This window comes from Salvelinus sp. IW2-2015, linkage group LG8 (assembly GCF_002910315.2).
Source record: "Salvelinus sp. IW2-2015 linkage group LG8, ASM291031v2, whole genome shotgun sequence".
Taxonomy (NCBI): Eukaryota; Metazoa; Chordata; class Actinopteri; order Salmoniformes; family Salmonidae; genus Salvelinus; species Salvelinus sp. IW2-2015.
In genome coordinates this window covers 31,365,112-31,390,173 of record NC_036848.1, presented here as the reverse complement: position 1 = coordinate 31,390,173, position 25,062 = coordinate 31,365,112, and the positions used below count along the sequence as shown (strand labels likewise).

Sequence of the window (25,062 nt, the reverse complement as noted above, 5' to 3'; positions counted from 1 at the left end):
GTTGAAATAACATAAAAAGCCTTTGTCAGTGATAAGAAAGCGAAAGCCCTCTGTTCAACTCCAGTCCACAGGGAGCCGGCAAAGCACCAGTGAAGTGTGTTTACCGCCGGCATAAAACAGAAGAAGATATACGTTTACGTCACCGTTGACCGCGAAGGAGAGGACTGTTGTCCATACTRGTGTGATATTTCATTTTCGTTCGGGTTTTATCATGGTTATTTTGAGAGTCCTTTGTAAATGAAATGTTATTTGTAAGTATTTTGAGATTAGTTGTATTTGGACGGTTTTGGAGTGCTTATCAAGAAACATTTACTGTCAAGCTGCGACAAGAGTGAACTAACGTTAGCTAACCGGTCATCTTGTCAACGTTAGCAAACTAACCGGTCACCTGTCAACGATAGTTAGCAGCTCGTCCATCGAGTGGCAACATTTACCCGTATATGTAAATCATTTAGCTACATTAAGGTAAGCGGACATATCCATGAACAGTATATAATATTAACTACTTTGGCAAACCGCATGTATCCCAAAACAAAGTCACGTCTGGAAGTTTGACAGTTCATTTTTCGCGGGATCCCGCCCACTGTAAATTACCATTGGACGTGAGGCTCCCAGCCTCCTTTGAACCGTGCACTGATTGGTTCAAATTTGAAAAGGCTACTGAAGTGACTTGACATTCTGCCTGCCTGTACAATTTACAAAGATGATTGTGTGTAGCAGAGACCGGTGTGTACATGAGTAGCACATTCTGGATGAGAGAACAAGCAACACTAGTACTAGCAACGAGCGGTTATTTCTCCCGCTTTGTTGGGGAAGCCATTTTGGAATTCTGAATTTGTACTGACTAGGGATAATTTTTTTAAAGACAGTTGATAGCTGACTCATTTACTCTTGTACCTACTGCAACGTGCCCACACTTTGAGGGATACTGTTTATATTGGGTAGTTTGAGGCTGAACAGTGCACCTACGCCCACTGGCTGCTCTACACCGTGACTCACGAGTCTGTATGCGGCATGAAGTCAGCTAATTTTCGCTGCAGCTCTCCTGATCTTATTCTGTGGATTTACAAGTTGTATTTACAAAAGGCAAGTTAATGATGTATTTGACTATACAAATGGAGAGTACCTTGATAACTAGGCTACTCCTTACATCACACTAGGTCTGTAATTAGTCTGTTTGTGAACCTCACTGATACTTTCTTGTCTAAATTCAGTCTGAAACCTTTTCTTTGATTACACTACATGAGATGTGACTATGGAAGTTAGGCTAGTTTACATAGGGTGACAGTTCAGAGTAGTTTATTTCATTCATAGCCATACAGGTTAACAGTACCTACCTGGGCGGCAGGTAGCCTAGCGGTTAGAGCCAGTAACCGAAAGGTATTTGGTTCGAATACCCAAGCCGCTAGGATGCAAAAAAATCAAGGAATTTATTTAACCCTAATTTGCTCCAAGGGGCGCCGTACTACTATGGCTGACCCTGTAAAACAACACATTAAACTGCATTATCCGGTGTATGTGACGATACATAAAATAAAAAATAAAAAATGGGTGGGGGGGGGGAGATCTACAAATATTCTCATTGTTATTTTGTATGGAGAGATGTTTATGTACGTGTAAAGATGAGGATAGCTTATTACGTCTTTAAAATTGGTCTGTTTTTACCATGCATTTCTGGACAACTAATGGCCGCCGGATGTCTGTGGTTCCGAGTAATACAGGTCCCACCCAGCCCTCTTATCACTCTGTCTGGGTGTGACTTGAGTTAACTCCAAGGCTACTATTGCACAGCCATATACTTAAGTGCCATTAGAAAATGGACCCTGTCATGATGCAGCAAAATATCTAGTGTCTGAGTGTCTTCTGGAGCGAGGAGGTTATTAAGCAGAAATTGGTTTTGGGGTGAGCAGTTACTCCTTAAACATTATTTCTACTAATTTAACTGCTACCTTTGTTAGTTAGGCGCTCATATTATTGTTTGAATTGATGGGGTGAATATGTACTACTGGGTTGTAAAGTTTCATGGTTTGGCTCTTGCAGTCTCATTACTGAGAAAAATTGGAGGCTGGACAGGCATGGACCATTCAAAAGTGAACTCACGCGCCCCACCTCCAGGGAACACTGGTTATACCTACTCTCACAGGTGAGTGTGCATGCAGAGCCGCCAGTCTCGAGGCCCTGAAAGAGGGATGTCCTGAATGATTTCTATAACTTTCCAGTTAAAGGAGGGGTTCCAAAACCTCTTCACTCGTGGCCCCCCTTCCAGCATTGGAACAGCTTGTGCCTGCATCAAGTATTTTTCTAGAGAGGGTTGAGCCCTACAGTTTAGGAACCACTGATTTAGTTGATGGTGAGCATAACTTGGCTTTTTTTTTGTGTCAAATACCCTAGAGGTTTTTGCTTTGATCAAGGGCTTGTTTCAACAAATCACACTGGTAGGACTTGCATAAGTTTCTCAAATGTTAATTTTGATTTGAAATGTTATTTGAGTAACTGTAGCCCAAGGTGGTTTTCCAGGATTGCCCTTTCTGGCTAAAATTTGCCTTCTAACAAAATAAATATCACGATTTAGGGTAGATTAATGATTTTATTCATAGAGATTCCAGCTCTCATTCTGAGCCGGGTTTATATATTATTACGGAACCTCTCCACGTGTATTTGGCAATGTTCCCCTTTCTGAAAAAGAGAAGTGCAAAGTGGTTATGTGTGTCACAGACCCACTGGTTTGTTCTTTGTGACTGGGTGTGTCTGTTGTCATGTGTGACTCAGAGAGAGGGTGTAGATGTTGGAGCTGTTGCATGCGATGTGACAATATTAGCCATTTTATTTCACCATCTGCTCTTAGAACACACAAGCATGATACATTTTTCTCTCAGTTCTTTGCAATTGCGTTCGGTCTAGCTGAGCTAATCAAATGGAAATGTTTTAATTTCACTTGCCTCTAAATGGTAGATTTACATATTACTAGGGCTGTCCCCAACTTTCGATTGGTCAATTTCAAATTATACATTTTTATATTGACACATCCTGTGTGTCTTGTTTAGGAGAAACATTCCCTCAACCCTGGCTCTCTTTACGTGACACATGTATGCATTGCATGCACGTGACCAAAGACCCATTCGCACGGGACTAGTATTACTAGAGAACGTTGGTTATGGAATTCCAGAAGAGGATTCGGACTGGATTAGTTTTTTCTAAACTGCCCCCTGTAGTTCATAGTTTTTTTGATTTATAAAAAAAAAAAAAATTGTCAATTGAAAGTTATGAAGGAAGCCTGGAGGATTTTATTCTAGTTGTGAAGATGCAGTATTTCAACATGTCCAGGTGATAGGGCCACACTGATAACTGGTTTCTAAACCATACCATATTTCCTAAAGTGTTGGCATAATATTTGAATTTGAGGAAGTGTTTTAAAAAAAAAAAATTTTTTTTTAGCAATCCGCAMTACATCCTAAATACTCCCCAGCCTTCAGATGTGAGCTAAACCGTGCACTTGCAATTTTAAGGCTATTGATAATTCTCATCTTAACATTTCCAAACATTTAGGTCAGTTGTATGCGGCTGCTTTGCAATCTATTAACAGAAAGGGATGCATTAAATGGGGGGGAAATACTGATGCATTTGGCAATATTCCATTCATACGCCAAAACATATAAACAAAATCATTCATTGTGAAAGTTGATAGGCTACATGTAGGCCGTTCATATAGTTTATGTGTAGCACTTAATTACATTTATAGAATCAGTTATTATTTTCTTGCACAAACCGAGAGAAACACTTGTCAAACGCAAACATTTCTCTCAAAACACAGGGATGTCAATTCGCACGGGACTAGTATTATCAGAGGACATTGGAGTTTGCCAAAAAATGAAGTTATTCTGCCTGGAATTGTTACACTCCTGCCATGTAAAAATTACTGACATGGCAGATTCGGACGGGACTAAAATTACAGATGTGTTTTTTTGTGCACATACTTGCATTCCCCAGTAAAACTTATCCCATCCGAATAGGGCAAACTAGGGCCTGACCTATAGCCAGGGCCTGTCTTTGCCGTTCTGCTGCCATAGTCAAGACCAAAAAATGCTGTCCCAGTAAGCAAAATGACATTGGAAAAACTAATAAAATACGTGTTTTCCTGACGTTGGGTTAGTTTTCAGTTCTCATTTTCAATTTATGTTCCAATTTATAGACATCAATATTTGGTCTGGTACATAGACAATGTGTGTGGATGTGGCAATCAAGGCCGGTCCGGAACTGCTTAAAAAAAAGAAGTCTGCATTGGTCTGTGCTTACTGAGGTGTTGCCTGAAATTGAATTTTTATGAATGCCTATCTATGTGGTAGGCCTACTGTTTTGTAAAACGACTTCCAGACAGGTATATAAAAAATAAAAAAAACTTCCAAAAGAGGTTGGCCCATGCTTACTAGGGTGTAGCCTACCATGTCAGCCTGCAATGGATTTTTATGAATTCCCATCCATGTGGTAGGCCCACCGTTTGTAAAACAGGCCATTGCATTGGCTTTATTAGTCCTGATTCCTGTGACTAATCAATTTGGCCATTTATGCTCTGAATATCTGCTACCCAACTTTCAGGAGTTATCGCAAGCCTATTTGCAGTGTGTTTACACAGCGGGAAATGCAATAGTATTTTATTTTTCATCCGCTTGTCAAATGTAGTTAAAACCACTGATCATGACAATGGGGTGAAACTCCTGGACAACAGTTGATTGTACGTTCCATATTGTCCCTTTTACTTTGACCTGTCATGTTTTTACGATATGTTGCTTTGTTAACATGACGGGTCTTTTTTCTGTTCGTTTTTTTTGCTTGAGTGCCATTTTAGGTTAGCTGATTTGAAATTGAGAAATGTGCATGATGTAAAAAGTGTCCGTCTCGCTACATTGTCATACATTTTATCTCTAGCCTGTAGGCTACAGAAAAGGCCACATACTCTTTCTACCATATTGTATATCTGCTACATGATATGTTTATTTTTTGACAACATTGGAGCGCAGCAGAGATGTCTCTCCAACAGCGGCCTTCGAGAGGCACTCAGGAACTGGACAAGCAAAATATTTTGCACTTTTGACGAAGTGGGCACTGCTTATCCAAGGGCGGCATCAGCACTCACCTAAAAAGCCCATGTGCCACTGGTTGAGAGAAATTGTTTTTGGGRAGAATTATGTGAGGTTTTGAGGTGCGTCTCGGTCAGTTTAGCGGCAAAATATTTATAGGTTGCTCAGGAGGTAAAGGGAGAGTCAGATTTGTTCACAAATCTGACTAGCTGTGGAAAATACTGGAGATCAAGAAAAAGGTCAGGAGCAAGTGCTGCGTGCATATTGTGTGTGTCAAACAGGTGCTGTATTGACTACAATATAATTTCTGACTGTTTGGAACAATTGTAAACAACACCAAATTAACTATAAGCATACCAGAAAGTAACTTAAAAAATAAATACAAAATTAAGCCTTTATTACAGCAGATTAAACAGTCACATTCATTCGTGAATCGAATTTCCAAAATTGAACGGTTTATTTGTTTAATACAAGGCTTGCTTTATTGTATTTTAAAACTAAAATGGTTGATTGCATTTCAAATCATGACTGACTCGTATGCTGTGTGATGACATCAACAAATTAATGATTGCTACAGTAGCCTATAGAAGTATTGAAATATAGGCCAAAGTAAGTTAGACTATTAAGGTAACTGGATGTGCTCTTAGGCCTACAGCTCGGCGGTGGTTATACAAGGCTGCTTTACTGCATTCTGAGAATATTCAGACCCTTTTTCCACATTTTGTTACGTTACAGCCTTATTCTAAAATTGATAAAATTATTTCCCCCTCAATCTACACACACTATCCCATAATGACAGTGAAAACATGTTTTTAGATTTTTTGGCAAATGTATTAAAGATAAAGTAACAGAATTACCTTATTTAGTATTCAGACCCTTTGCTATGAGACTTGAAATTGAGCTCRGGTGCATTCTGTGTCCATTGATCATCCTTGAGATATTTCTAGAACTTCATTGGATTCCACCTGTGGTAAATTCAATTGATTTGGACATTATTTGGATAGGCACACACCTGTCTATATAAGGTCCCACAGTTGACAGTGCATGTCTGAGAAAAAACCAAGCCATGAGGTCGAAGGACTTGTCCGTAGAGCTCAGATCTGGGGAAGTGAACCAAAACATTTCTGCAGCATTAAATGTCCCCAAGAACACTGGCCTCCATCCTTAAATGGCAGCAGTTTGGAACCACCAAGACTCTTCCTAGAGCTGGCACCCTTGGCCAAACTGAGCAATCGGGGGAGAAGGGCCTTGGTCAGGGAGGTGACCAAGAACCATATGGTCACTCTGAGCGCTCCGGAGTTCCTCTGTGGAGATGGGATAACCTTCCAAAAGGACAACCAGCAATCCACCAATCAGGCCTTTATGGTAGAGTGGCCAGATGAAAGCCACTTATCAGTAAAAGGCACATGACAGCCTGCTTGGAGTTTGCCAAAAGGCACCTAAAGTACTCTGACAATGAGAAACAAGATGATCTGGTCTGATGAAACCAAGATTGAACTCTTTGGCCTGAATGCCAAGCATCACGTCTGGAGGAAACCTGGCACCATTCCTACGGTGAAGCATGGTGGTGGCAGCAMCATGCTGTGGGTATTTTTTTCAGGGACTGGGAGACTAGTCAGGATCAGGAACAGCGCAAAGTACGGAGAGATCCTTGATGAAAGCCTGCTCCAGAGCTCTCTGCACCTTGGACTGGGGCGACGGTTCACCTTCCATCAGGACAACGACCCTAAGKACACAGCCAGGACAATGCAGGAGTGGCTTCGCGAAAAGTTTCTGAATGTCCTTGAGTGGCTCGGCCAGAGCCAGGACTTAAACCCGATCGAACATCTCCAGAGAGACCTGAAAATGGCTGRGCAGCGACACACCCCCATCCAACCTGACCAAGCTTGAGAGGATCTGCATAGAAGAATGGAAGAAACTCCCCAAATACAGGTGTGCCAAGCTTGTAGCGTCATACCCAGAAGACTTGAGACTGCCAAAGGTGCTTCAAACAAAGTACTGAGCAAAGGGTCTGAATACTTGTTGCTTTTTTTGTTGCTGAGTTTACATYCGTCTCTTTTTCTGGACCCTGTCTTTCAAAGATAATTTGTAAAAATCCAAATAACTTCAGATCTTCATTGTAAAGGCTTTAAACACTGTTTCCCATGCTTGTTAAATGAACCTTAAACAATTAAWGAACAAGCACCTGTGGAACGGTCGTTAAGACACMAACAGCTTAGACGGTAGGCAATTAAGGTCAGTTATGAAAACTTAGGACCCTAAAGAGGCCTTTCTACTGACTCTGAAAAACACCTAAAGAAAGATGCCCAGGGTTCCTGCTCATCTGCGTGAACGTGCCTTAGGCATGCTGCAAGGAGGCATGAGGACTGCGGATGTGGCCAGGGCAATAAATTGCAATGTCCGTACTGTGAGGCGCCTAAGACAGGGAGACGGGACGGAGAACTGATTGTCCTCACAGTGGCAGCCCACGTGTAACACCTGCACAGGACCGGTATATCCGAACATCACACCTGTGGGACAGGTACAGGTTGGCAACAACTGCCCGAGTTACACCAGGAACGCACAATCCCTCCATCAGTGCTCAGACTGTCCGCTATAGGCTGAGAGAGGCTATACTGAGGGCTTGTAGGCCTGTTGTAAAGCAGGTCCTCACCAGACATCACTGGCAACGACGTTGCCTATGGGCACAAGCCCACCGTCGCTGGACCAGACAGGACTGACAAAGTGTTCTTCATTGAGTCGCAGTTTTGTCTCACCGGGGGTGATGGTCGGATTTGCGCTTATCGTCGAAGGAATGAGCGTTACACTGGGACCTGTTGGATCATAGGGTGAGGGCTAGGGCCATTCCTCCAGAAATGTCTGTGAACTTGGAAGTGCCTTGTTGGAAGAGTGGGGTAACATCTCACTGCAAGAACTGGCAAATCTGGTGCAGTACTTAATGCAGATGGTAGCCACATCAGATACTGACTGACTTTTGATTTTGACCCCCCCCCCCTTCTGTTCAGGGACATATTTCATTTCTGTTAGTCACATGTCTGTGGAACTTGTTCAGTTTATGTCTGTTGAATCTTATGTTCATAAAAAAATATTTACACATGTTAAGTTTGCTGAAAATAAATGGGATTGACAGTGAGGACCTTTATTTTTTTGCTGAGTTTATGTAGTTTTGTTCTTGTCTATTGATGTTTTGTGTGGACCCCAGAAAGATTATCTGCTGCTTTTGCAACAGCTAGTGGGGATCCTACTAAAATACCAATACTTATGCACATTTCTTTTAAAAAACTATATATATATATATATATAGTGAAAAATTCTGAACTACATTATCGGGGATTGTGTGTAGCTTGAGGGGGAAATAATTTAATATATTTTAGAATAAGGCTGTAATGTAAGAACATGTGGGGTCTGAATGAGAGCCAGTTTCATAGCGCTTGATGGTATTTGCGACTGCACTTCAAGAACTTTGAAAGTTTCAAGTAATGATGGACTGTTGTTTCTTTGCTTATTTGAGATGTTCTTGCCATAATCTAGACTTGGTCTTTTACCAACTAGGCCTGTCTTCTGTATACCACCCCTACCTTGTCACAACACAACTGATTGGCTCTAATGCATTAAGAAAATAAATTCCACAAATGTAACTTTTAAGAAAGCACACCTGTTGAAATGCAATCCAGTTGACTACCTAATGAAGCTGTTTGAGAGAATGCCAAGTGTACATAGCAGTCATCAAGGCAAAGGGTGGCTACTTTGAAGAATCTAAAATATATTATGATTTGTTTAACACTTTTTTTGTTTTGTTTACTACATGATTCCATGTTATTTCATAGTTTTGATGTTTTCACTATTCTACAATGTTGAAAAATAGTCAAAATAAGGAAAAACCCTTGAATGAGTAGGTGTCAAATTGAGTGGTACTGTTTTGGTTATTTTTTGAAACAATTGCTATTGCCCGACCTCGTGCAATATCGGTCGACCAGTAGCTTATTGACCAGACCTTCGACCTGACGACTAAATGGGTCAGACCTACATACCACATAGTAGTTATAGGGGAAAATGCTGTTGTATGCCCGACCTAAAAGTCATAGTGAGAGGGAGGGCAATTTTGGGGAATATTTCAGTGACCAGGTTCGGTGATAATCTGCTACTGCCTAGGCTTACAAATAAGGAAGTGATACCGTCTGTGTAGTAACGGGATGTAGTGTGTTCTAGAGTACTTTTTTAATTGTGGGATTGGATGGAAATGGCTGGTCAGTGTTTGGCTTGATTGATTAACCTGGCTGCACAACTCTTGAGCAAATGGTTAGTCTCCAGATGTGTACTTAGGCGTGTAGCTTGTAAGTAGCCCTAGGCTTGCTTGATGCAGCGCAGATCTGTGTTTCTGTAGGAAAGATATCCCTGGCTGTTGCTGTCTTATTGTGTTTGCTGATCTCTGCTCATGAAACACGATTGTGCAAACAATCTTTAATCAGGATGGAGCTTGTCAAATCAAAATGTATTTGTCATGTGCTGAATACAACAGGTATAGTATTTACAGATTAATGCTTAGTTACGAGCCCATCCCCAACAATGCGGAGTTAAATAAAAAGGAAATGGTAACAACAAAAATGAGGCAATATACAAGGAGTACCAGTACCAAGTCAATGTGCAGGGGTACGTGGTAATACAGTATACACATGCAGTGGTGGAAAAGTACCCAATTCTCATGCTTGAGTAAAAGTAAAGATGCCTTAATAGAAAATGACTCAAGTAAAAGTCACCCAGTAAAATACTACTCGAATAAAGGTCTAAAAGTATTTGGTTTTTAAAATGAACTTTAGTATATATTAGCAATTACATGTAATACTTAAGTACAAGTACATCCTTTAAAATTCCTTATTAAGCAAACCAGATGGCACCTTGTTTTATTTATTTTTTAAAATTAATACAATTGTGGATAGCCAGGGGCACATTTCAACACTAAAACGTCATTTACAAACAAAGTATTTTGTGTTTAGTGAGTCTGCCAGATTAGAGGCAGTAGGGATGACTAGGGATGTTCTCTTGAGTGTGTGAATTGGACCATTTTCCTGTCCTGCTAAGCATTCAAAATGTAACTAGTACTTTTTGGATGTAATGTAACTAGTACTAGTACTAGTACTTTTTGGAGTCAGGGAAAATGTAAAGTGTGTTTTTTATTAGGAATGTAATAAAGTAAAAGTTATCAAATATATATATATATTAGTCTTAAAGTACAGATGCCCCCAAAAATATGTAAGTAGTACTTTAAAGTATTTTTACTTAAGTACTTTACACCACTGTGTATAAGTGACTAGGCAATTAGGATATATTGTAAACAGAGTGTCAGTGTAGTATATATGGGTAGAGTCTAGTGATTGCAAGGAAGTTGGTGCAAAACAATTGAATTAATAAAGGGGGTCACTGTAAATGATCGGAGTAGCCATTTTTGATTAACTGTTCAGCAGTCTTAAGCCTAGTGGGTAGAAGCTGTTCGGGTGCCTTTTGTTCCCAGACTTGGCGCTCCGGTACTGCTCGTCATGCTGTAGTCAGACTGTTCGCTCTGCTGGAGTGTTTGACAATTTGTGGGATGTTGTTGGTCAGAAGAGGGAAAGATTTGAAAAAGTCACAGATTTCCTGGAGTTGGCCTTAATGGACTATTGATTAACACTAAGATAGTGATAGACAATCAAMAATGGTATTGAGTTCTGTCTACATAGAAATTCCTCTCTTGCCATTGGTTCTTTATCACTGTATGTTTTGGAATGAAGTTGCATGTCGTGATAGTTTTGTCTGAACTGAAACAAACCAGGCAGTGTGCAGCAGCAGATGGGTAAGAACTGTGACAGACTCCTGTCTTGTCCTTTTGTGTGTGTGAGAGGAAGAGCGACTGCTGCACCCATTGGCCTGGTCTCACTGAAGCTCTTCTGGGCCTGGCTCTCCTTGCCCAGACCCCAGTCTGGGAATTTGGGTGGGACTGCCCGGGATCTCTGCTGAGGACACACCGCTGTCCCACGCAAGGGCGTAGAGCACACTGGCAGGAGGAGCAGCAGGGCAGGCAGAGGAAAGTATATAATTGGCTCTGCCAAGGCCCTGTGTAATCCTGGAGAGGCTTTATTTAGCGCAGGCGTCAGCAACAGGTGGACCGTGGGCCAAAACTGTCCCACAAGTGTTCATAAAAAAAAAAAAAAAAAAAAAAATTGGGCTGCAAGGTTTATTTCACAAAAATATGACATTTATTTAGTAAAATATTGGTTTTTGGTAAAAACATGGCAAATCACCAGGAATTCAGCTAAAAATGAGTTTCATTTAGGAAATCTGTTTGCCAAGTATTCCCACAAATAAAGACCCATACGGGGCGACAGGTAGCCTAGCGGTTAAGAGTGTTGGGCCAGTAACCGAAAGGTCGCTGGTTCGAATCCCCGAGACAACTAGGTGAAAAATCTGCGCCCTTGAGCAAGGCACTTAACCCTAATCGCTTCTGTTTGTCGCTGTGGATAAGAGCATCTGCTAAGTGACTAAAATGTAAATATGTGATTGTGTSTCAATGTAATCAAGGTATGAAATGATTGTTATTTTCTYAAATAATCTCTTTTTGGGCTTAGTTGTGGTCAATTTGCAGTGTACAACTTATAATTATGTTCCAGCCCCCAACTATCTGCTCTGCTAAAAATCGGCCTGTAGCTAAATCAAGTTTCCTACCCCCGATTTTAGCGCGTGACGAGAAAGACATAGTGGGAGAACCAGAGAGCTGGGTGAGTTTATTTTTATTTTTTTACGTAGGAAAGAGCCCTGTTGGTAGTCCTTTGTTTATGGACTACCAACAGTTGTTTATAGAAAAGTTCAGCAGTTCAGGGACTCAGATGTCTCTCTTTGTTGCAGGTCTCCCTTCTCTTCCTCCTTTTGTACAGTCAGTTGCACTTAAGAACTGACCTCACTCTTCAGATTAAAATGCATAATGTAAGGATTGGTGTCATTGTTTCACCGAGGGAGGAGGGAGGTTGTTGAGTAGGTAAGTGGCTCGTCTGTCCCTGGCTACAGGAAGTGAACAGTGTAGCCTAGGTTACATACAGTAAGTAGTGTTCGGTTGCCTGAGCTCTCCTGGCTCGCAGGATAGTGTGTGGATTGTCTGTGTGGCTGTCCATGATGTTTGTCCGTGTGGGCTTTTCCCTGGGATGAGCGACGGTGACGAGGGGTGGACTCTGGAGAGCTGGGGTTGGACAGATCTGTGTGTATCATCCTCATTTCTGTTTCATTACCTTCTTTGTGTGTGTGCACTTGGCTATGTTTAGACAGCAAGCAGGSTCACTCCTATGTGCTCACCTTGAAGGTTGTGTGTGTGTGTTTTCATAGGGATTAGGTTTCAGGCTGTAATAGCTTGTCATGCATTGTTTTGGAAAGTTATTGTTATGCTGTGCTAGCTATTCCCTACTTGGACTTCAGTTAGCCTTATGATCTTATCTGTTGCAAGTACAGATTTTGAAACGGTTCCAAAGTCCAACAATGTGAATGCCGGACAGAGTTGTTCCTTGAGAGATGGCAGCAGCAGTTAGCTTGTTGTTGTTGTTGTAAGGTTAAGTTGGGCATTGCCTAATAAACTAGACTGATGCCAACCTGGTTACAGTCTGAGATGATGCTGTTTTTGTTTGGAACATTTCATCTGAACAAGCTCTACAAGCCAGAATGTTGAATAAAATGTAATTGAAAAAAAGTTGATGTTAATACTCGATACCAAGGCATATTAGCCGAAGTCACAGAATGGTACTTGATCCAGACAGATGAGCTCAGCTACTCCTCTGTTCAATCGTTGGGCATCTTTTGAGTTCAATATCATTACATTCAAACATTTTTATGAGACAGCCATGTATGCATTAATAAACCCAATTACACAATTTGAAACTCTTACCAATGTCACTACTTCACATAATGGCATTTTATTTATTTAAATGGTACATCTCCATTGATAAACTGGGTACATCAAGATGTAGCCTAGGTCTATTCACAATGCAAGTGAATTCATATTCAGGAGGAGTGTGTGCATGCGTTGCCTTATTGAGCTTGTGTTGGCCGACGTCCCGTGAATCTGTTTCACTTCCATGTGGGACTTATTTTATTGTACTGAACAACATTTGCATAGAAGCAGCTTCTTTTATAAAATTGTGCAGGGTCTCCTTTTTTAACCTGTAATGATTTCATTCACAAGCAAAGAGGGGTGTGGACTGTTGGAGCCCTTTGGGGGAAGAGGGAAAGAAGTGAGGGAGAGTGATTTTAAGCGAATGAATAATGTTTTTGGTGGTTATCAGCATATTTTGCATTTCACAAAGGTACTAGGGTAGTGTATTGATGCTATTAACTTCAGCTGTGTGCTAGCAAGGAAAGTTAGCCTAGCTGGAAGCTACAGATATCGTCTTGCGTTGTAAAGTGTTCTAGCCTGTATGAACATTCATTGTTTTGCTCGGTTTCAAAAATGTTACGTGTAGTGTCGCAAATATTCATGTGTGTTAAGTTCTGTGCATCTTGAGGGAGCTAACATGATGCAGCCCAGACTCCGATTGCATGCTTGCATTGAGTGGAGCAGGCACGGTGCGCTCCGTGGGGGACATTGGCTGTGAGACACAATTTACAGAAGCACTGAATGTAACAAATTCTAGTACCAAATCGTTTTTCATGTTCTAGTGTACAGGAATTTTGGTTTACTGTTCGACACTGGACAGGGGAATACAATGGCAGCCTCAGTTTAATCATTGTGCTGACAGTACAATGTTTCCTGCCATTGGGGACCAATTGCACCTTCCCTGTTTTTGTATTTGTATATTAGCTGTAAAGGAAGTTGGATCATAGGATCTACTTTAATATTTGTGTGATGTATAGGCTACATAATATGGTAGTACATTTTGATTAAGTGCCTTTTCAAGACACCAAGGACAATGAAAACCGAAGGCCATTGCCAATCGATTGAATCACTGATTAGAGGCTGCCACTTGTTTGTTTTATTCTAATCTAATGCATTCCGCCCATCTTCTCTTCCTTGTATTGCTCAGCTCCAGCTACTCTACAACAGCCCTGGACTTTGAGAAGGAGCACAGGATCAGTCCCGTCTTAGAGTCTCCCAGGATGTCTCGGCGGAGCCTGCGTCTGCACTCCACCACTGGTGTCTATGGTGATGACAGCCTGGACTCTTCTCTCAACCACATGTACCACAGCGCCTCCTTCAGTGCAGGAGGAGCCAGTCTCAGAGATTCCAAGTAAGTGATGTTGCTGGCCGCCCTGAGGTTCCTTCTATGGATTTGGGCCCAGAATATGTTACATCCAAGGTTTTCTATGTCTAATCTGACTGTCTGTTCTCTCCCAGGGCGTTGAAGAGCAGGAGGTCTCAGCAGCACTCTGTCTCCTGCTCCCAGTCTCTGCTCCTCACCACGCCCCGTAAGAGCCAGCATGGCTCCCAGCAGCACAACAGCAGCCTGCACAGCGTGGCCGCCAGCGACGCCTCCCTGCTCTCCTCCATGCTGGACAAGTCGTGTATCCAGGAGCGCACGCTGGTCGAAGGCTTCTGGGGCTTGGATGATGACTCTGAACTCAAAGGTAATTTTTAAAAGGAACTTATCAATCAGTTACTTGAACTGTCCGCAACATCAGCCTGTGTCTTGAATGGATTCCTGTACAGTGGGCGATTGTGTATTTTTTTAATGATCAAATCTGTGTTTCTTAGAGCGGACCATGACAGACTACAGTATGTGTGAGGCCAACGGAGACATTAACTCGGCACAGACCCAGACCTCCATGGTCAACGGTAGCTTCTGTAAGGACCGCACGATCCACTCGGACAGAAATGACGCGCTCACCACCTACTCCAAGCACTCCTCAACTTCAGCCCGCTCTGCCACCAGCAAGCAGGCCCTGACAGCCCCTGCCGCATCCCCTCCCTCCACCATCTACGCCAGGGACAAAAGCCGCAAGAACAGGACGGGTGAGAGAGGCAGCCATAGAAGTACTATAACGTGTATGTCCTTAAAACGTACATTGTATCTGGGAGTGTGAGTTTTGCCTTCCCATTTCGTTTCGAAGGAATATCATACAGTGTAGATTGTTGTCATTGCTTGATGTGTGAGTTTTGGAATTTCTTTTCATTTTCTTAACATTTTGACATGTTTTGTGATTTGTAAAGTGCATTTTGAACAAAGTGGAATTGATTTTATTCAGGTGTGCTGGTGTCCTTCTCGGACACCTGTGTGCGCGTGAGCAGGAGGGCAGCAGCCTCTGTGGCGTCCGTCTTCTCACTGCTCTTACAGAGTGTGCTGCTGAGGTCACGTAAAGAGGGCAAAGGTATCAGGCTCTGCGCCGGCTCTGCCCCTTGATGTCTTTACAGCGCCAACGTTTCCTCTCACTCTATTTCTCACGCATCTGTCTGGCAGCTTCCCACTGTTTTGTGTCATGAATGATGACGATATCAGATAATTCACAGTTTTAGATTGGGGGTGGGGCTCAACTCCTGCACTCTAACAGCGGCTTGTGCAGCCTGCCAATAAATCTGACAAAGCATGTTGCTTAACATAATCATGCAGTCTGGTTCATTCTTTTTTTTTAAATATTTTTTTTATATAATTCTTTCTCTTTAGGTGTCCTGTGGTCAGTTTTAGACACCTGTCTGAACCATAGCAGGGGGGCAGCTGCCTTCACTGTGTATGTAGTGACTCTGCTCATACAGTCTGCTGTGCTGAAGATGGGCAGTGTGGGCAGAAAAGTGGTCAATGGAGGTATTCCACTGCTTTTTTTTTAGAGGCTAACAGATTTTTGTTGTTGTGGGGGCTGGGCATCCACAAGGCGGGTGTTGAGTGTGGGATTTGCATTGGTCTATACTTAGTTGACACTTGATTTCAGGAATCTTGCTGCTTGCAGTGCACCAATTCTACATTTCACTCTTGCTTTCACTCTGTTTTTGAATAGAAAATGGTGAATGAGTCTTTCTCCTGCACTGTACTGAACCTGCACTGACTCTGGCGGTTGCAGATGCTGTGTGAATGATCATGGTGGCTTTCACTGATTAACCTAAACTCACACTCCTTGTCACCTGCTTCTGACTGTTCTCCCTCTCTCTCTTTCCCTCTTTTTTTTTAAGGGAGAGAGAGGCTGACACTACCACAGTTTATCCTGCCTACACCTTTCTCACTCCTTTTTACATCACGCTACCTTTATATTCTGGTGTTTTCACTTGTTTGACCACACAGATTTCACCCTCTGTTTCTCTTCCAAACAAATGGGCTGCTTTAGCTGTTGCCCTGGTGACATGCAAATGCTCTCGACTCACTGTTCCTCAGCTCTGGTGACGGGAAAGAGGGATGTTTTTGAAGTTTGTCTTTTTAGTTGTATTTGATTTCTTTCTTATTGGTTGCAGCTCACTCCAGCTACTGCGGAAGCATGAATGTAAATGAGTTGGGGACTGAGGGGAATCGCATGAATCTGAATGGTGCTCTTTGTAAGTGTAACTGACGTTGACATGTACTACTATGTGTGTGTGTATTTTAAAATGTCTATAATGGACTAACATTTGGTGTAGTTCGTGAGTAGCCTACATCTTGTGCTGTAGCTGAGTGCTTCTGTCACTGTGGGCAAACCAGAGATTTAAAGAGGGCTTCCTCTTAGCCTTTCACTCACTCCTTGTGGCTACACACATCTACCATTTTACTTTTGTTAGATTTCTCTTTGTTAGGAGAAATGTCAGCCCTTCTGTTTTATAATTTTCTTTAGTCGCTCAAAAAAATGTCATGTGTTCTTTTGCTGCTCATCCATACTGCTTGCGATAACAGGTGACGACTGCAAAGGGAAGCAGCGCGTGGAGACATGCATTGTCCAATCATCATCATCATCACGGGTCTGCCGGTCACATGTGTTGGGGGAACTGTGGCTTGCCACTGCTTACACAGGTTACCTATTAAGCGATCAAACTCTGGCCTATCCTCATACACTTGAAATGAATGAATCCAGTTCTACCTTTTTTAGTCCTTGTTTTTTGTTACTTGGTTGGTCCCCAGGCTCCAGTGTGTTGGGGGTGGGGCAGAAGGCAGGCTCAGCTGTACGGTCCGTGACAAGGAGGATGCTGTCGGTTCTCTGGTTGGCAGCCGTGTCCCCAGGTCATCATTTTACCATGTTTCAAATAACTCCACACTCTTACCGTGTTTAACCAGCCTCTCAACCTCCAGATAAACCTCTGCTTGGCCTGCATGTTTCCTCCTAGTTCTAGTCTCCCCATGGCTAGCTTGTGTGTCTTCCTACCTTAAAACCTATTAGAATGGTGGCTTGGAGTGTAATGTAACCTTGCGGTTTAACAGGTGCTGCAGACTCTTACAAAATACTGGGACTCATTTGCGTTTCGTCATTCTAATTCGCTGTGTTAGACTAGGAAACTGCAAGGGCTGTCTGCAGAACTGCTTCCCCATCTGTCTGCTGCTTCTGTCCCCCTGGGTGGATTTCGATTTAAAGTCTGTTCCAAGAATGGGAGCAATTTGTCAACAGGCGTGTGATGGAGTACTGCGGTTCAACGAAAGATGGGCTCTCTAAAAATAAAAAAAGATGTTCTATGCTGCACTCTGCATCTACGCTGACAGAGAAGAACACTGTTTCTCTATCGTCCCTGTCTCTAACTAACTCCATAACCTGCACTTTAATTATCTCCTTGCCTCTTACCTCATCTGGTGAATGTACTTAATTACCTAATCTTTAGTGCTGTGTGGAAGTGCCTCTACCCCTCCCACCTCCTGAAGAACTTCCACTAATCTGCTCTCCATGGCTTTCTTTTATTGTGTGTTCAGGGAAGGCAGCGACCGGGGCTTTCTGGTGGCTGGGGACTGGATGGTATCATCTGGCCACCGTCATGTCGCTCCTCAACATCTTCGTCTTGACACGGTGAGTCTCTTGGGGCTGCTGGAGTAACACTCTAGGCTTGTGGACGGGATACATGTGATCACACTAACAAGGGTGTTCCTGTTTTTCATAGGTGCCTTCCCAAGCTCCTCAAACTCCTGCTGATTCTGCTCCCATTCCTGCTTGTCCTCCTGGGTGAGTAGCACCGCTCTTGCTGTCCACCCCGACGCCCTGCCGCTGGTTAGCCATATTCCGTAGTACTGTGCAGTCACTTACTCTGACAGGTTTCAACCGCGTTCCACTGCAGACACCTTTTCTGTCTCATTTATCCTCCTCTGGGTTCTCCCAGCTCTGTGGCACTGGGGTCCGTCCAGCCTGCTGTCTGTGTTGCCTGCCATTAACATCACTGAGTGGAGGACGGCCTACTCCCTRAGTCAGAACCCTCTGGAACCAACCAAAGACCGCCAGCCCATCATGGCTCAACCACCACCAGCTGTCTCACAGGTAGAAGTGGTATTGATGCTCGTATTCATTCACCATTTATGATTGTCATCTTGCGTAAGACCTAATCTTGCGTAAGACCTAATTCTATGGATGAGGCTAGTTGCACAGTATAGCTGACCTCTATCCTCCCATGTATGTGAGCAGCCAGGCAGTGTGCTGGTGTCTGTGGACTCTGAGCGCCTAGCGCGGTTGGAGCAGAGGCTGGCCCAGCTGTGGGAGAAGGTGGAGCGAGGGGGCCGAAGGCAGGAAAACCAGCACCGGGAGGTGCTGAGTCTCTACCAGTCTGTACGAGAGCAGCTGGACACCCAGACGGACAAGGACAGCATGGGGCTGTGGGTGTCTGGCCTGCTGGAAGAGAGACTCCTTCTGTTGAAGAGGGGGATGGAGAAGGATGCAGCACTGCAGAGAGAACTGGTGAGGTCATCCTGGTTGGGTTGTTAGGGATTCATTTTATCCAGCATATTAATTTAGCTTGTAATGAAAAGTAAACAAGTATACAAGTCGGTCAGGGTTAGCTTTTTCACTTTTTTTTTTTTTTTGCCTCTCTGTATGCTCATTCATCTCTACTCTCTTCCTGTGTTCAGAGTCAGGAGATTGGAGAGCAGTATGTGGTGCAGCAGCAGGGCCAAGAGTCTCGTCTGGCTCAGCTGGAGGTGCTGCTGCAGACACTGACTGCCAAGACCGAGGTACAGACTCAGAGCCTATACTCATTTCTATGCACATACTTTACTGTAGAAGCTCTAAGTATTTGTTGTCATATATCCATGTTATGTTGATTTTACGTCTTCAGGAGGTGCAGAGGAGGCAAGCAGACACTTCCAGTGCTACACCTGCACTGCCACCAGTTCCTGTGCCAGTCAAGTGAGTTCAGCACACAACCCTTTTGGATTGTATTAATTCAATAAAATTATGAGTGGTGTTGAATATTCCTCCTTGTGACAATGTGTGCTCGTTCAGTATGGGTGTGGACAGCGAGTCCCATGATGCCTTGCTGGCGGAGGTGCAACTTCTAGAGGCGACGCTGGGGGGCATTAYGAAGGACCTGCAGGGGGTGATGGGATGCCAGGGCATGTGTGACCGCCTGGACACACTCCATGAAACGGTGAGTTGCTTGCTCTGTACATGCATTGCTCCAGTATGTACCAGGGCTTGACATTAACTTTTTTTAGCTTATACATTTTTTTGATTTTTTTAACATATCCAAAAGCTCAAGTCACTTGGTTTGTAACACCATAGGCCAAAAAGGTGACTGAAAATTGGGTTGTATGATACAAGGAACCACTGTACAAAATAACCTTCATTATTATCACTGGTATTGACAATGGAAGGCTGCTGGTCTCTGATCCCATGTAGTATATCTCCTGCTGTTGTGGCCTTGAGCAAGGCACTTAACCCGCCACAAATTAGAACGCTGCACTGACAGGCTACTGTATAAAACACGTTGTCCGTCAACCTTCCATCTGGAGAGCTACTGGGTGTGCAGGCTTTTGATCCATCCCTGCTCAAACACACCAGACTCAGTTTATCAAGGTCCTGTTTAAAACATTTTTTTTTTAACAATGTGGTYTGTTCGAGCAGGGCTGGCGCAAAAGCCTGCAAACCTAGTAGCTCTCCTGGACGAGGGTTGGCCACTCTGCAACATTACAATTACAACCAAACACTTATGAAATAATTCCCTCATTCAATTACCCAGGGATCAAATGGCTACGGTGTGGGAGGTAGCTAATTATACTGAACAAAAATATAAATGCAACATGCAACTATTTTTTTGTAAAAGAGTCAGTTCATATAAGGAAATCAATCAATTTTCTATGGATTTCACCTGACTGGGCAGGGGTGCAGCCATGGGTGTGCCTGGAAGGGCATAGGCCCACCCACTTGGAGCCAGGCCCAGCCAATCAGAATGAGTTTATTTTTATTTTTTCACAAAAGGGCTTTATTACAGACAGAAATATTCCTTAGTTTCATCAGCTGTCCAGCTGGCTGGTCTCAGATCTCACAGGTGAAGAAGCCAGATGTGTAGGTCCTGTGCTGGCGTGGTTACATGTGGTCTGCGGTTCAACAAATGTTATTTGTCACGTGCCGACTACCTTACAGTGAAATGCTTACTTACATGCCCTTATCAAACAATGCAGTTTTAAGAAAATAGAGTTATAAATATTTATAAACGAATAAACGTAAAAAAAAAAAAGTAACACAATAAAATAACAATGAGGCTATACAGGGGGTACCGGTACCGAGTCAATGTGCGGGGGGTGTACAGGTTAGTCGTGGTAATTTTTTACATGTATGTAGGGATAAAGTGACTATGCATAGATAATAAACAGTGAGAAGCAGCATTGTAAATGACCCTCTGTAGCGCCTTGTGGTTGGATGCCGAGCAGTTGCCATACCTGACAGTGATGCAACCGGTCAGGATGCTGTAGAACTTTGAGGATCTGGGGACCCATGGCAAATCTTTTCAGTCTCCCGAGGGAGAAAAGGTGTTGTCGTGTCCTCTTCACGACTTTCTTGGTGTGTTTAGACCATGATAACCAACAAACTATGTGGACACCAAGGAACGTGAAGCTCCGGTTGTGAGGTCGGTTGGGTGTACTAACATATTCTCTAAAATGACGTTGGAGGCGGCAAAACTGCACATTTTAGTGGCCTTTTATTGTCCCCAGCACACAGTGCACCTGTGTAATGATCATGCTGCTTAATCAGCTTCTTGATATGCCACACCTATTAGGTGGATGGATTATCTTGGCAAAGGAGAAATGCTCACTAACAGGGATATAAACAAATTTGTGCACAAAATTTGAGAGAAATAGGACCGTGAGGAATGTGAGCAAAACATTGCATCCGGTTTTGTACAAATCATTTTTTTTTTTTTTTGATTTGTTCATTCGGACAACTTAAATCTATCTGCTTGTCCAACAATTTTTTTTTAAAAATGTAATTGCCGACGAGAGTTTAATGTCGAGCCCTGTGTACCTTTCCAGATGGCCTCTCCCATTCCTTTGATTATCTGTTCCTGTACAGACACTCAATATTATTTAGTACTGAGATGATTTTGCTGGAGTTCTTTATATAAATCCTATCTGTTGACCTCTGTCTGATGGTGTCTGTCTCACTGTGTGGTCGTGGCAGGTGTCTGAGCAAGTGTCTGCCCAGGTGAGGACGGAACTGCGGGCCCTGTTCTACCGCAGCGAGCAGGTCGGAGATTCCCAACCCGGAGAAAAGGAGCTCCCAGAGTCCCTGCTGCAGTGGCTCTCTGAGCGCTATGTAAGCGGGGCTGATGTGCACGCCTCTCTGACCTCACTGGAGCTCAGCATCCTGCAGAACGTGACCCTGCAGCTGGAGAAGAGCAGGGCCAGGCAGGAGACGCTCAGCACTGAGACTGTCACTCAGACTGTGATGCACACTGTTGGAGCCGCAGGGGCCGGGATGTCCGAGGAGGTACGAGGTTTGGTTTGGGGAATTTTGTGAAGAAAGAACATTTGTGTCGTTTTTATTGGTCTAATAATTTTTTTATTAAGAAATCGCTGAGGCWTTTCCTGGTTGCTAAAATTTGAAGAGTTTGACTAAATGAACAAGTATAGTGTAGAGCAGTGTTCGCCAACTGGCGGACCACGGGTGGCCGTTTTATCTGGCCCCCTAAGTATTCCCATGCGTTATAGAGCGCAACGTGATCATATCCATATGTAAGCAAGGTTTGAAATGCTTATGTCTTAGTCGAATTTAGTGGGCTTCTTGCTGTCAATTTGCAGTCTAGAAATGATTTGTAATTATGTTCTGGCCCCCCGACCATCCGCTCGAGAAAAAAATCGACCCGCGGCTGAATCTAGTTAGTGATCCCTGGTGTATAGAAGCATTGTACCATCTAAACTGCTGTGAAATATATTTTCCATAAACAAAAGGTTATATTTTCAGCTGGTGTACAAAACCGGAATTAAAAGACGCGAAAGTTAAACTTAAAAGCAGAAAGCATTTAAATGGCGCACATAGAACCGATCAACCGCTTCTTAGACTTTTTCATTGACTGCTCTAACTATCGTTTCAGTGAATTTGGTTGGGTCACCCAAAAAGTTAAGATTCAGTGTTTTGGATTTGAAAATGATTTTAAATGCAATGTGATAGTCTGCACTATTCCATTTCCTCACTCTTCCTTTCTTCCTCCTCCAGCATGTACAGCTGGTAGTGAAGAACGCTCTGAAACTCTACTCCCAGGATCGGACTGGCCTGGTGGACTATGCTCTGGAGTCTGGCGGTAAAGTTTCACAGTTGTTGTGATGGGGTGTGGCGACTAGGCTTTAAAAAATAATTAATTGTCTACTGCCTGTTATTTGAATGATCTGTTCGTACTTTGTACAGTAGTTCCTGATATGACAGGCTTTAACAATGCCCTTGTTGTAAAATGGGTGTGGTTGACATTGTGTACAGTCGTGAAAGTGACATGTTATCATGGCTGTGTGCGTTTTTCTGTGTCTGCAGGCGGCAGCATCCTGAGCACTCGCTGCTCTGAGACGTACGAGACAAAGACGGCACTGATGAGTCTGTTTGGCCTCCCGCTCTGGTACTTCTCCCAGTCTCCTCGTGTGGCCATACAGGTACGACTCAAGTCATTGCACCACATGAGACTAATCTGAGTTTTATGATCTCTTCGTGATTTACTAGATTCATTACATTGGGAGTTTCAGTTCCTGATACTGCCTTGCCGACACATGGAAGACCTTTTCAAAAGTAGTCCATCCATAACCTAGTTTAATCTTGAGCTCTCTCTTACACTGCAGCCTGACGTCCATCCAGGGAACTGCTGGGCGTTTCAGGGTTCTCATGGTTACCTGGTGATTCGGCTCTCCATGAGGATCGTTCCCTCTGCCTTCTCATTGGAGCACATCCCCAAAGCCCTTTCGCCAACAGGCACCATCAGCAGCGCCCCGCGCCAGTTTACCGTCTATGTAAGCCACCTCAACTACCCTGCTTACCCAATTTAACATTCATGTCGGCTATTACTGTCTCAGCCATTCAGAAGCACACCTAGTAGACACTCCAGTCTGTCACATTTACTGTGAGTGTGCTCTGGTGAGGCACTACTGATTGACACATTCATTTCTGTGGGTCTCTGCTGTTTTCTAACTGTGTACTCGTTTCCAGGGTCTGGATGATGAGAACCAGGAGGAGGGTAAGTTACTGGGCAGCTACACCTACCAGGATGATGAGGATGCGCTACAGACTTATCCTGTCACCGTAAGTACACTTCAACACTACCTCAAGGGGCTTGATMGGCCAGTGGAAGATGTTAGTAGTCCACATGGCGTTCATCTCTAGTATGATTAGAGATGGTGACTTGGCAAGTTTTAGGTCTTGATACTTCTTATATGGCGTGAGTCTAAATTGAGTGTCTTCTGCTATCTATCCACAGGAGGAGAATGATAAAGCCTATCAGATCATTGAGGTTCGAGTGCTATCCAACTGGGGTCACCCGGAGTACACCTGCCTGTACCGCATCAGAGTGCACGGTCAGCCCAGTGTCAACTGATGGCACAGATCAGACCACCCTGTCTGCATTTTAATGTTCTGCAGATGACTGGAGCCAATTATGCGCACACGTAAATATGTTGATCCACAAACTTTATTTGTGCACTAACTCATCCCACCAGGACAGAGGCTCTAACAGTGACCACAGGTCTGAATCTGAAGCATGGCCACTGGTGTCTGACTTTCCAAGGACTATCACCCAACCACTAATAATTTATTACATTTGTGAAACGGCTTTCATTTGACAGATTAATCTCAAAGTAACATTGGGCTCCTAAATAGGGGGGGGGGAAATATGGATGCGATTCTGTGCTTTACTACGTCAGACAAGATTTTATTGGTTAAGGAATGTTTCAAGTACATTTTCTCAGTTTATTTATACATGCGCTATATGTGTTTAGAGACAACTGAATTCATGTGTGTTGAGCCCTTGTCGCTCATGGTGAAACCAGGGCCCATATCCACAAAGCATATCAGAGTAGGAGTCCTGATCTAAGATCAGTTTAGCCTTTTAGATCATAATGATTAAGATCATATGGACAGATCCTAGATCAACACTCCTATAAAATGCTTTGTGGATATGGGCCCAGGTTCTACCATGTTCTCTTACGAACAACGGAAGAATGTAAACTTGTACATTTTGTCAATAGTTTGTCATTTTTAAGTCTACTAATATCAGTGTTGCTTTGAAATATGTATATGCTGCAATTATAAAATGTTATTGATTTGTTAGCATTTTTTAAAGGGAATTTACCGCTCAAGTAAGTTAAGGATATCTTGCACTGGTCCTTTCAGCCACAGAAGTCAGGCGTTTAGCCCTTTATTGAGTATCTACAAGTGCCCAGTTGTAAATCTCATTGTTTGTCCCAAGTTACTGAAATGCCAATCTGTGTAATATATTTTTGTAAAGGCTTTTTGGGCTATTTGTAAATGGTCTTGGGACTATACAGGTTTATTTTGTTTTATAATTTTATTTGTCTTTTGTACATAATTGTAATGTGTAAAATGTTCAAATAAAAACCTTGATTTTGATTTATGTAGCAGTCATTGACTTGAGTTTAGCTTTTTTTTATATATATATATATATATATATAACTTAAAGGAAATC

At 43.0% G+C, this 25,062-nt stretch overlaps 1 protein-coding gene across 22 annotated transcripts; it reads left to right on the top strand.

Annotated features, from left to right (window-relative positions):
* Positions 1–119: 119 nt before the first annotated feature.
* Positions 120–24,986, top strand: LOC111967733 (SUN domain-containing protein 1). Of its 22 annotated transcripts, none has more exons than XM_023993034.2 (23): positions 140–465; positions 2,041–2,143; positions 14,111–14,314; positions 14,422–14,651; positions 14,779–15,069; positions 15,270–15,392; positions 15,686–15,823; positions 16,462–16,542; positions 16,874–16,990; positions 17,099–17,197; positions 17,876–17,969; positions 18,061–18,122; positions 18,277–18,431; positions 18,576–18,845; positions 19,016–19,117; positions 19,222–19,292; positions 19,389–19,533; positions 21,564–21,872; positions 22,599–22,683; positions 22,908–23,023; positions 23,207–23,374; positions 23,571–23,663; positions 23,839–24,986. In XM_023993034.2, the coding sequence occupies exons 2-23, from the start codon at positions 2,076–2,078 to the stop codon at positions 23,953–23,955; spliced, it is 3,138 nt and encodes a 1,045-aa protein (XP_023848802.1). In that variant the 5' UTR covers positions 140–465; positions 2,041–2,075; the 3' UTR covers positions 23,956–24,986. The 22 variants fall into 22 exon arrangements, with proteins under 22 accessions (XP_023848804.1, XP_023848801.1, XP_023848800.1 ...); XM_070444871.1 differs by lacking the exon at positions 140–465 and adding exons at positions 1,793–1,902; positions 11,784–11,824 and having other exon boundaries at positions 16,874–17,197; XM_023993032.2 differs by having other exon boundaries at positions 139–465; positions 14,779–15,036; positions 16,874–17,197.
* The last annotated feature ends 76 nt before the right edge of the window (positions 24,987–25,062 follow it).